Source organism: Ochotona curzoniae, unplaced genomic scaffold, assembly GCF_017591425.1.
Source record: "Ochotona curzoniae isolate NIBS_2020 unplaced genomic scaffold, NIBS_Ocur_1.0 scaffold_2453, whole genome shotgun sequence".
NCBI lineage: Eukaryota > Metazoa > Chordata > Mammalia > Lagomorpha > Ochotonidae > Ochotona > Ochotona curzoniae.
In genome coordinates, this window is record NW_024467094.1 from 20,724,392 (window position 1) to 20,736,556 (window position 12,165).

Sequence of the window (12,165 nt, forward strand, 5' to 3'; positions counted from 1 at the left end):
GCTTGTAACAGGTTTGAGTCCCAGTCCAGCTCCCTGCTAACATTCCTGGGAAACAGTGGATAATGACCCAAGTACTTGGACCCCTGACATGGACCCCTGACATCAATTGAGACCCAGAAAAAAGTTCTGGGTTCCTAGCTTTTGCCTGGCCAAGCCCTGGTCGTGTGCCCATTCAGGGAGTGAAGCAGTGGATAGAAGAGTGGTCTCTCATGCTCTCTGTTTCTTTGATGCTATGCCTTTGAAGTAGATATTTTGTTCATCAACTCTTCAAAATGCAATGTGAAATGTCCCCATAATGTTTCAATAGCACCATTGTTAAAATAAGCAGTTTTCCAAGTTACCATCCATGTAGTAATGACTACAGTCATTACAGCTTTTATATAAAATATGCTTTATTTTAGAGAAAAAAATCAACAAGAGGCTCCTTTAAAATTAGGATTTTCTAAGCTGAAAGGGATTTTTATAACATCCTGGAACTAAATTCTGCATTGCACAGATGAAACTAATTCCCTTGAAAGGCACAGCATTACCTACACGACTTAGCAAATCAGTGGCAGAATCAAAACTAGAAACCTCTTGTCTCTAGTAACCTTTCCACTATCCCACCATCATTCCGCTGTAGTATAAGGAAGCCCCCAAGAGGGAGAAATGGTTTCATAACTTTTGAAATAAGACAGGAATTAATTTCTCATCCAGTGTTTGGTATGTACTACTCATGGATCAGCCAAGATAATTGTATGATATTATGTGAGATCTAGTACATTCCAATCTATAAATTCTTTATTTGGCCAGCTGTCACATTTCTTTGAATTATGCTTATATCTGTACTCTAATGCGATAGAAAAAAGAAGCCAAATTAAATCTAAACACCATAAAAACGAAAGCCAACATACTCATTTAGAATAATTTATATAAATGAATGTAAAAATATGATTTAGAAATTTTGCCTTGATAGTAGAATATACTCACTACTTAGAATAGCTCATCAGATAACAGTTGAAATAAATCAGCATGCTCACTAAATAACAGAAGTTTCTTAGAAAAAGAGCAGTGAATGTATTTTTGGAATGATGTCAAAGCTGAGCATCTTATAAGAATTCGTTTAGATGTATTACTTTATTTATATAAGCATAAACAGCTCAAATTCACAGAAGAGTGTGCTCTAAAGGAATATTTCAGCTCAGTTATATATGAAGATACTTTACAAAGTTCATGGGAAACTGCGCATGGACTTAAAATTTTTTTGCACCAAAATAAACATGTTGATTCCATTTCCCAATGAACTGTGTAAAGTTCTCCTGCATATATTCAAAATTATGTTTGAAGTTTCTATCTTAGTGACTCCATCAATAAAGCTTCATGTTGGAATGAAGCTTTTTTCCCCCACACTGATGATGAAGCTAAATAATTACAAATGAAAATGTGTAATACTTTATTTATCATTTTATACTGTTAAATAAATGTATTATGTGATTTTAGGGTTATCAAGCAAAATACATGCTGTTTACATCCTTAATTCTCCTTATTACAAATAAACATTTTAATTTAAAGTTTTATTTAAAAATTAAGTCTCAGAGCAGTATGTGTTAAAACCTGTCATGAAACCTGGCCAGGTTGTGACCAGATCACACTACTACGAGTCCACATCAGAAAGAAAAACACAGTAGACTACAGAACATGAGTATTTGAGTGAAATGAAAAATGCCTTCAGAAACTCAAAGTATCATCCAGGTTAATTTTAATTTGTATTTAGCTAAAAGAAGATTTATTGGAAAAAATATTTTATATGAATCTACCAAACTATGAGTATTAAGACTGCATTTCTGACCATAAACTACTTAAAAATCAGTGAACTAAAATATAAAACATAGCTGCAAAAATTAAAGTATACCACTTACTCAACACATGAATTATTAACTACAGCAGAATGTAACACAGGCTTGATAATGTATTTTCTTTTTTTACAGCTTGACAGTTAAGTATTATTACTTAACCCTAAAGTTCTTTAGATCTATTCCATGAGTGTTTTCCAGTTTCAACTCATTTACACAAGTTGTTTTTGGAATACCATCGATGTCATCAATGTAACCATCTGTGTGTGGGCAATCCTGTTCTCCCTTCTGTGACTGAATCCACTCATTTCATAGTTTCAATTTCAGAAAGATCTGCAGCCAGAATCTAATTTGAATTATTAGCCAATGTGCTATCTTCATCACTTTCAACAAGTTCACTGCCGTCTTCCTCTGTGTCTACAGGATCATACAGTTCAGGTGTAAAATAGATGGAGTCATCTTCCACTTCTGTCTCAACAGGTCTGCTTGAAGCTGAGTGGACAGGTTCTTCATTTTCTGCAGGCGACTCAGTGTCTGAGTCCAGGGCTTCTTCATAGCTGGGCAGTTTGGACTGATCGTCCATCTTTATTGATGACATGATGGTTTCTGATGGAGGACATGGTTCAAGTGATGTCTTCACTGTCAGACATTTATCAGTGGGTGGCGAAGGAGTTTTATTATTCACTTCCTCTGTTGTGAAAGTAGGCCCGGAAGTACAGTTCTTTGGTGACTTGAGCTCAGGAGTTGTGCTCTGTGTTTTATCAGTGAAAAACTGTCCCAAGGAATTAAAGTTAGACCAGCTGCCTCTGTTGGTTTGTTTGCTGAAAGTTGGGCTTGTAGATCTGGAAATGATAATCCTTTCCTTTTTCCTTGAGTGGGCAGGCTCTTCTGGTAATGCTGGATCATCTAAGAACACAGAAATTTAAGAACTTTCAGTTTCCTAGCTATTCATAATCTTTAACTATTTGATTAAAATTGTTAGTCACTGCAAACACTGAAACAGCTGAACAGGATACATGATTTAGAGCCCACAAGCAGTAGTCACAGAACTTCATCTCAAAACTTCTGGAATGTGAGCTCTAAAAGGAATTTCAGGTCTCTAGTGGTTCCCAGCTCAGGTTATAATGCTTTCTGTTAAACTATCGAATTCCACACCAGAATCAACAAAGAAAGGAGGAGTAAAAAGGTGGAGGAAGAAAACTGAGAAAAGGTGTGGACAGGCTGTTACACACACATAAAAAAACCACCTTAAAAATCTGCCAAACAATGAGTAAGAAAAAAAGTAATTCCTGCATTTAATAAATAAGGAAAATGAAAACCACAAAGCTAACTCATTTACTTAAGGTCCTAAAATTAGTCAGTAGTAAGGCTAAGGCCTTCAGCATCCAGTTCACTGACATTCATTTAGAAGCACATATCATAAATATAAATGTTTACTAATCAATAAATTAAGCCAGAGTGATTTTATAATTTTAATTATTTCTGATGAGAGTTCAAGCTTTTTCTGTTCAGGTCAGGTAGTAAATATTTCAGGGTTTGCTTAATATCTCTAATTATTCAGTTGTGCATACAATGTTGGCACTATGCAAATGAACTGGCGTGACTGTTCCATTAAACAGACTAAATTTGGTTCATGGGCTGCAATTTCCCAATTCCTATTACATATTATTTTTTAGTGCATTAAAAATGTTTTCATAATTTAGAATATGATCTTACCCCTGAAAACAAAGAAGCCAATCTGGAAAGTGTGCATTAACGTTTGTATAGCATTGTGGGTAACATGTAGTGTTGGTAAAGTACTTCACAATCCCACAGTATTTATTATCTCACTTGACCTTTACATCCTGTCTGGAGGGACAGCCACACAGGTGTTCCTCCTTCCGTTACAATTCAGCAAGGTAAGTGACTTGCTCATGATCGCAAAGCTAGTTCAGAGAAAGAAAAAAAATAGACTGGTCTCCCGACAAAAGTTTGTCCCCAATCCAATCGACTGTACTATCTCATTATTTTAGGATAACCTTATAAACCAACATATTAAAGAGAATAAATCTGTACCTAAATGAAATTTCACTAAATATAATGAATTCTTTAGCAAATATAAATAAGTAAAACTGTTCATACTCTCGTGCTTTCCAGAGATAGTTGGTAGAGAGACACTGTCAGTTGTTGTGGGGCATGGTAGTTCCTGGATAGACATTTCTGTTTCGTCTTCCTTAGGGTTTTCTGGTGATAGATAATTTGCCGCTTCCAGCAGGTACGTTGGGGTACTGTCCTTCCAACAGGCTTCTTCAAGAGTGGAGTCATGGTGCTTCGCACGCTTTCTGTGCTTTTCAGTCACATCAGTTCCTTTTTGGTGTTTTTTGGAAAATTGAGCCAGGGACTCCAGTGCACTTTCAAAGGATGAATGGTGTTGAATCTGTTGTCTTACCCACTTAGAAAGTCCTGAGAGAGGAATAATATAAAACAAATGCAAGGGAAAGTTTAGTCACCTAATTAAGGTATTAAGTATATGCAATCTGAAGAGTTCATGGAAAATGTGTTCTTTGAGAAAATGATAGATGGATTTCAAATTATTTTTCACCAGAATAGACTTCTAATTCCATTTCCCATGAACTTTTTGATGTACTTTATTATTAAGTTGAAAGTTTTTAATGAAGCATTTTTCCTGCAATTTTTACATTTTATATACAGCATGCTCCATGACTTACTGTGGGAGTCTGTCCTGAGAAACACACCATAAATTAAAATATTGTTAATGTGAATATTCATGTACTATATCTCACGTAATGGTCATCACAGTATCCTGTGGAGCATGGATACTTAACTGTGACTGCAGGGCTCACTGGGGTCAGCAGCTGGCCAGTTCTCTCGGTGCCATGAGAATGCTGTTTCCAGGAAACAGTCAAAATTGAAAGTTTTGGGTTGAATGCCTATTGGGTTTCATAGGTTGAATCATGTGGACCATTTATATTCTCTAGTTGGGAATAATGGAAACCTAGCAAATTTAATTTTACAAGTTCCCAAAAAGCTTTCCTTCCTTTTGCATGTAGGACAACTAGAAGTTTTAAACAACAGAAGCATGTGGAAATCCCAATATTCTGAATCTCGCCATTAAAAAAAATACATTAAAAACTTTAGCCAAAGATGAAGGAGGGCTTCAAGCAGTTTGAATTATTGTACTTTCATTTTAAATGCATTACATTAGTTTTTTGTCTTCTAATAATTATGTAAACTGAATTCAAACAAAAATTGGTCATCAAAAAAAATGTATGTGTTGTGCTAGTGTTACCATGATGAGAAAGCATTTATATTACTTGCATGGCAGCAAAAATACAGTAAAGTCACTCAGAAATAATGGAAAATATTTCAGTATACACTAAAGGTTTTAAAATTTAAAAATAAGTAATCATTTTCAATAAAGTTCTATATGTTGTTTGGGGAAAATGATTATACCAAATGCAAATATGAAATTCGCTAAAGCTTAAGCATTTTAACATTTCACGTTTCACTGTGTGCTTTTACCATAAGATGTCCTTGTTTGCTTCTGAAAACTTGAAAGAATCTGAGCTCCACCTGCTGACTAAACATTAGCACTTAGCATTTTGCCTGTGGTTACTGGGTGGCCTAAGTGACTGCCTGCTTTACATAGAAAAGGAAGAAAACCACCAAAGCAGAGCCTTCATCAGTAAGCTAAAATTCAGAATCTCTGTATTCACAGTTTGACAAACTTTGAATTGTGAAGGTAATAAATGCAGCTGCATCCCATGGCTCTATGTTCACTTGGCCACTTGGTGCTCCTGGCCGGCCTGTGTTGCTGCTGCAGGAATGTTTGCAGGATGCTTGCTAATTTGTGTTGAGTGAAAAATAATGATCTGCCTGATCTTGCTGCATTCAGTGGTGCTTCATTTCCTTTCAGAAAATATTACTTTTAATAAGCATAAATTAGCTGAATAAAAGAGAAAAGCATAAAAACTGCATGGCAGCCCAGAACAAAAGAGTAAAGAATTCTAAGCAGCCAAGTGATGTGTGCTTGCTTCTTTGAATGTAAGACTTAATGTCTTAGAAAATTCATTTCTGTGGACGAGCTCTGGTCTTGACAAAGGCAAACAAAGTACTAGTGTGCTAGTGAACTGTACCTTACATCCAGTGGAATTGAGGAATCCTACTTCATTTTCTACTGCACTAAAAATTAAACATTGTCATTTGTAAAGAATTTCTCTGAACATGTATGTGAATTAGATTTCCTGTCAATGGAAATTATTTGTGTGGTCTCCAATTCTGTTTTTTTTTTTTTTTAAGATTTATTTTTATTTTTATTGGAAAGGCGGATATACAGAGAGGAGAGACAGAGAGGAAGATCTTCCGTCCGATGATTCACTCCCCAAGTGAGCGCAACGGTCGATGCTATGCCGATCCGAAGCCAGGAACCTCTTCCAGGTCTCCCGCGCGGGTGCAGGGTCCCAAAGCCTTGGGCCGTCCTCGACTGCTTTCCCGGGCCACAGGCAGGGAGCTGGATGGGAAGTGGGGCCGCTGGGATTAGAACCGGCGCCCATATGGGATCCCGGGCGTGCAAGGCGAGGACCTTAACCACTGCGCCACCGCCCCGGGCCCTCCAATTCTGTTTTTAAAAATGGAAGCCGTTAAGTAGCCAAGACGGTATGGGGGATGGGGGAGGTCTCAGCGCTTCCTCCCTGCTCGGAGACTCTGGTTCTGCAACAATGAAAGGGCCTAATGACTTTGTGAGAAATGCAGGAGCCACAGAAGAGGCCCTTGCTCCAAGCTGTGTTGTGCTGGTACACACAAGTTGGTCCTCACCTAACAGCACTGTCAAACACTGAGCTGCTGTCTGCCTCTAGGAAGAAAAGAGCAGGCCAGAATGTGGGACCACAGTCTGACTTTCTGGACAGCTGCCTGAAGTAAAGCCCTGTGTTGCCCACCTGTAGGGTATGCCGGGGGGACCTTGCATAGTGTAGCGCTGGGGCTGCCGGGGACAAAGGATCTGGTCTGAATGCTGCTGCACCAGGAGAAATACTGCACCATGGCCAAGTGCTAACTCACCCAGCAACCATTGTGCTGGAGGCATCAGGAAGACTTTAGCAGGACCTGGTGTGGTCCACATGTCTCCTGAGAGTGAAAGAGGGGACCAGGAAACTTCTGCCTAAAGTGCCATGATGTAAGAGGTGAGAGGGAGCAGGATGTTACGATATCTAGAAAATAACCACAACAGCCAGGCAAGTCTTACCCTTTAGACATCCATAAACACTGGCCCAGAGAAGCCAGATCCACCAAACAAGATCTAAGAGGATCCCAGAATGCCTACCTGGGTTAACAGATATAAGTCTTTTCCCATACAAAACCAGTCATGGGGTGGCTGGTTTTTCACATAGTAGAATATCAAAACAAAGTTACAAGAGTTGCAGAGAGAAAAGGACAAAGAGTGCCACCAAAGAAACAAAATGCCAGAAATTGACCTTAAATAGAAGTATATGAATTATCTGACAGATAACTTAAGATGAATGTCAAAAAAATGATATGGGAGGCCAGAGGAAAATATCTACAACGAGAGAAGAGAGAACAAGTAAGAACCAAAGAAAATTTGTAGCTGGAAAAATGTAAGAGCCAAACTGAGGGGTTCAACAGACAACTTGATTAAGCAGAAGTAAGAATCAGTGAACTTGACAAGAAGTCACTTTTTACTTCTCCAACTGGATAATCATAAGGCGAGACAAAACAAACCCTGGGGGCCCAGCAGTGGCGCAGTGGTTAAGGTCCTCGCCTAGCACGCCTGGGATCCCATATGGGCACCGGTTCTAATCCCGGCAGCCCCGCTTCCCATCCAGCTCCCTGCCTGTGGCCTGGGAAAGCAGTCGAGGACGGCCCAAAAGCTTTCGGACCCTGCACCCATGTGGGAGACCCGGAAGAGGTTCCTGGCTTTGGACCGGCATAGCATCGGCCGTTGCGCTCACTTGGGGAGTGAATCATCAGACAGAAGATCTTCCTCTCTGTCTCTCCTCTCTGTACATCTGGCTTTCCAATAACAATAAATAAACCTATAAAACAATGATGAAGTTGCTATGAAAATGGTATGGAGGTTTCTTAAAGATTTAAAACTAGTACTATCGTGTGACCCAACAATCTTTTCTGGGTATTTACTCAAAAAAATTGAAATCAGTTTCAAAAATACAGCTGTACTGCCACATTCACAGCACTGTTCCCAACACTCAAGTAGAAACAACCTAAGTACATAACGGCAAGTGGATCAAGAAAATACAGTGTGTACACAGTGAAATACCATTCGAATACAAAATAGCGGTAGAGAAGACAATGTGGATGAACCATTAAGAATTAGGATCAGTGAAAAGAGCCCATCACAGGATTAATACTGCATAACTCAGGGCTTAAGAGGTATCTAAGTAGTTACTGACACAAGCAGAAATGGTGATTGCTGGGAGGTAGGGAAAGGGGCAAACAGCACCAGTGTTCAGTTTGTGTAGTGTCAGTTGTAGACATAAGTATGCTCATCTGCGCCCTTAAAAACCTGATGAGGAAGCAGATCTCATGTTATAAATTTAACCACAAACTAAAAAAAAAAAAGCAGTCCGCTCTTGTTTGAGTGCAGGTGAGAATCTTACCAGATATGTAGCGGTCTGGGTTACTTCCAAAGCGGTCATCCACTAGAATAAGAGCTCCCCAGTCATTCCTGTGTCGGATACACCTGCAAAAAAAATAAGGCGGAATAAAATAATCATAACGTAGAAAGTTAAAGTCAGATTTCTAGAGAACAAGTACTACCTGTATGTCAATCCTAGTTTTAATTTGACTCTTGTGTATTTTTCTTGGTCATGCTAAATGTACATTTTGTTGTTCTCTCTATAAAATCAACTTTTTGTTAAACAGTAGAAGAAATCAATTTCATTTGTTTATTATTCTTATCTCTTTTGTTCCTTTGTTCTTGATTTGGTTTTGTCTTTTCCAAATTCCTTAATGTAATGGAAGGTTGGATTGTTGCCTTCAAATGTGTCTTCTTTTTAAATACAAATTTTTAACAGCTCTAAATTTCCTTCTGAGCACGACTTTCATTTTATCCCCCAATTTTGGTATACTGTGTTTGCACTTTCATTTATCACAAACTATTTTCCAATTTCCCTTGTGATTTCTTCTTTGACCTACAGGTTAGAAGTGAATTCTGGGCTTTCTGGTTTTCCTTCTGTTAGTGACTTTTAGTTTCATTCCATTATGGTAAGAAAAGATACTTTTTATTATTTCAGCCACTTAGAATTTGTGGAGACTTATTTTTTGCCTAACATGCGGCTGGTCCGTCCGAAGAATGTGCCACGTTCACTTGAAAAGAATGTGTATTCTGCCGCAAGGGGGCAGGCGCTACAAATGCGATAGGCTTGTTTGGAGTTGTAGGTTCACAGTGTTCAGACTTCTATTTTTTTTTGATGATTTTCCTTCTAGTTGTTCCATGCATTATTCCATGTAGAGCATTAAAGTCTTGAATGGTTATTGTTGAATATTTCTGACAAATTTGCTTCATGTGTTTTGGGGCACTTCTGTTGCATAAATGTTTGTCCCTGTCATATTCTTAATAGAATATCTGTATTATTGTAAAGTATGCATTGTCTGAACAGTTAGCGTTACAGCCTGTTTTGTCTGATAACAGCATAACCAAAGCAGCTCTCTTGCTTACTACTTGCTAGTATTTCCTTTCCACTCTTATCTTCACCATGGTTATGTTCCCTAACCAAACTATTTCTCTGGCATCCAGCATGTATTTGAATCGTGTTACTTTAAATATCTTATTTTTATCGGAAAGTCAGATATACAGAGGAGGAGAGACAGAGAGGAACATCTTCCATCCAATGATTCATCCCCCAAGTGGCTGCAACAGCCAGAGCTGATCTGATCTGGAGCCAGGAGCCTCCTCTAGGTCTCCTATGTGGATGCAGGGTCCCATGACTTTGGGCCATCTTTGAATGCTTTCCCAGGGCATAGCAGGGAACTGGATGGGAAGTGGGTCTGCCAGGATTAGAACCAGTATCCATATGGGATCCTGGTGCGTTCAAGGTGAGGAGTTCAGCTACCAGGCTACTGCACTGGGCCCGATCATGTTATTTTAAATTTATTGTCTTTATCCTTTGATTGGAATGTTTAATTCATTTACATTTAATGTAATTTAGCTATTAAAAAACTCATAAACTCATTACACCATAAATAGGTGTAATGGTTCCTTTTCCATCACTTCATTTTTCTGTGTTAAATATATATTTTTAGTTTACCTTTTTGGATCTTTCTATTTATTTTACTACATATTTTATTCATCCATTGCTTTGAGAAATATAATTTTTGATCTAGTCTAGATTAATATCAAGTTAATTTCCATAATGAACAAAAATTTTTTCTAAAGATGTCAGTTTCTGGTTCCTTCACTTTGTGTTACTTTCTGATACATTTCATCTTTGTACAGATATGCAAAAAAGGGTTAACATTGAATATCTGTTTGAAGATATCTCTTGGTTGGTGTACAGGAACTTATGTTTCAGGAGTTTACCAACACTAATAAATTAAATCGTCTCAGAGTTTCTAAATAGTTTATGTAAACAATATGTTAATGCAGAACATCTATTTTCTTCCTGAAAATTTACACCTTTGACAAGTGCTAAGAAAAGGGCCTTGCGTGATAGCATAGTGGTTAAGTCCTTGCCTTGCACACGCGGGGATCCCATTTGGGTGCCGGTTCTAATCCCAGCCGTCCTGCTTCCCATCCTTCCTGCTTGTGGCTTGCGAAAGCAGTCGAGGACGGCCCAAAGCCTTGGGACCCCACAGCCGTGTGGGAGGCTCAGAAGCTGCTCCTGGCTTCAGACGGGCTCAGCTCCAGCCGTTGCCCTCACTTGGGGAGTGAACCATCGGCTGGAAGATCTTCCTCTTTGTCTCTCCCCTCTCTGTATATCTACCTTTCCAATAAAAATAAATAAATCTTAAAAAAAAAGTTAGGAAATGGCTGCCTCCATGCAAAGCCCAATAAAATTGTGGGTGCCAAGTCTCTGAAGTTTCTCTGGTTGGCAATAGTTAACATGTAGGCATAACTTTTGTGAAGATAAATGGGTTTATTTTCTTATTATTCCAGTGAAAACCATTAAGGTTGCTTCTCCTGGATTTTGCTCACAAACTTTTGATTTTACAGATAGTTCTTCTTCCACGGTGGCAAAATTCTAGCCAGGTGCAAAACTGTATGCTGAGGCAATCACTGTTTCAACTGAATTACTGAATCTGAGGGCGGTATGACTACCCTTGAGGAAATCAACAGATTTATCACTACTCATATTTATCGTTTAACTTAAAAGAAAATGATGACAAGCCACACACACTGACTGACATACTTTTGTGGATGTTCTTTATTCTGTCATGTGGATAGGTGCTACTGTTCAAGGCTTTTTGGTACAGTCTAGATTTTATCATTTTTACAGATTTTGTTGAACATTAATACATCCAGTTTTTAATTCCCTCTCCAAAGGACAGTTTTATCCAGTTCCAGACTTCGTGGTAGACACTTTTCCATGTTCAGAACTGTGAGCCCATCAGTCATCTGTTTCAGATTCTCCCTAGTTTTGATGTGAAAATGCCTGTTAATGCTAATGAGGTTCCCCGTCCATGAGTTACTTCTAGATTCTTTTACTTAATTACTTAATTTTGCTCATCTGTTTTAGGTCTTTCTGAGTTCATGCATGACTTTCTTAGATGTGTACCTAAATGTTTTTCATCAAATTTGTTAAGTCACAACTTTTCACATTCTTTCTGCCTCATTTTCTCTTTCTTCCTTTGGAACTGCTACTCGGGGTGTGTAATGTGCTTGACGAGTTCCCTGGCATGATGCTCCTTAGCCTTTATTGTTCTAACATCACACATTCCAACTTCAGTTGATATCTGTATAAGCAGTAGGCCCTTGAATGAATCTCTCCTATCAGTTAATGTAACCTTAATTCCAGAATTTCTAGTAGGCTCTTTTTCAATACATTTTGTGTCTTAATGATACGTCAATATTCTTTACCTGGTGTGAGGAGCTGTTGTTCTCATGGTATCCTATAGTTAATTCTTTAGGCACAGTTTCCTTAATTCCTAGCCATTTTTTATTTTATTTCTGTACCTTTGTCTGGTAGAGAAATAAAAATATGGGCTTCCTCAAGTACTGTTCTTACTGATCATTTCCCCTGGCTCTTGGGGTATGCATCTACTTTTTCCATGTTATATATATAAATATATATATATATATATATACACACACATATATAAATTGTTGTTGAAAGCAGTACATCTTGCTTAGTAATAACAT

The 12,165-nt window shown here is 38.2% G+C and overlaps 1 protein-coding gene across 1 annotated transcript in view; it reads right to left on the reverse strand.

Annotated features, from left to right (window-relative positions):
* Positions 1-1,488: 1,488 nt before the first annotated feature.
* Positions 1,489-12,165, reverse strand: part of BRIP1 (BRCA1 interacting helicase 1) — a 119,218-nt gene continuing 108,541 nt past the window's right edge. Inside the window, exons 18-20 of the mRNA XM_041001151.1 lie at positions 8,465-8,547; positions 3,954-4,274; positions 1,489-2,738 (exon numbers count right to left, since the gene is read on the reverse strand). Of these exons, the coding sequence (XP_040857085.1) occupies positions 2,179-2,738; positions 3,954-4,274; positions 8,465-8,547 (964 nt within the window). The 3' untranslated portion in view covers positions 1,489-2,178. The remainder of the gene's footprint in view (positions 2,739-3,953; positions 4,275-8,464; positions 8,548-12,165) is intronic.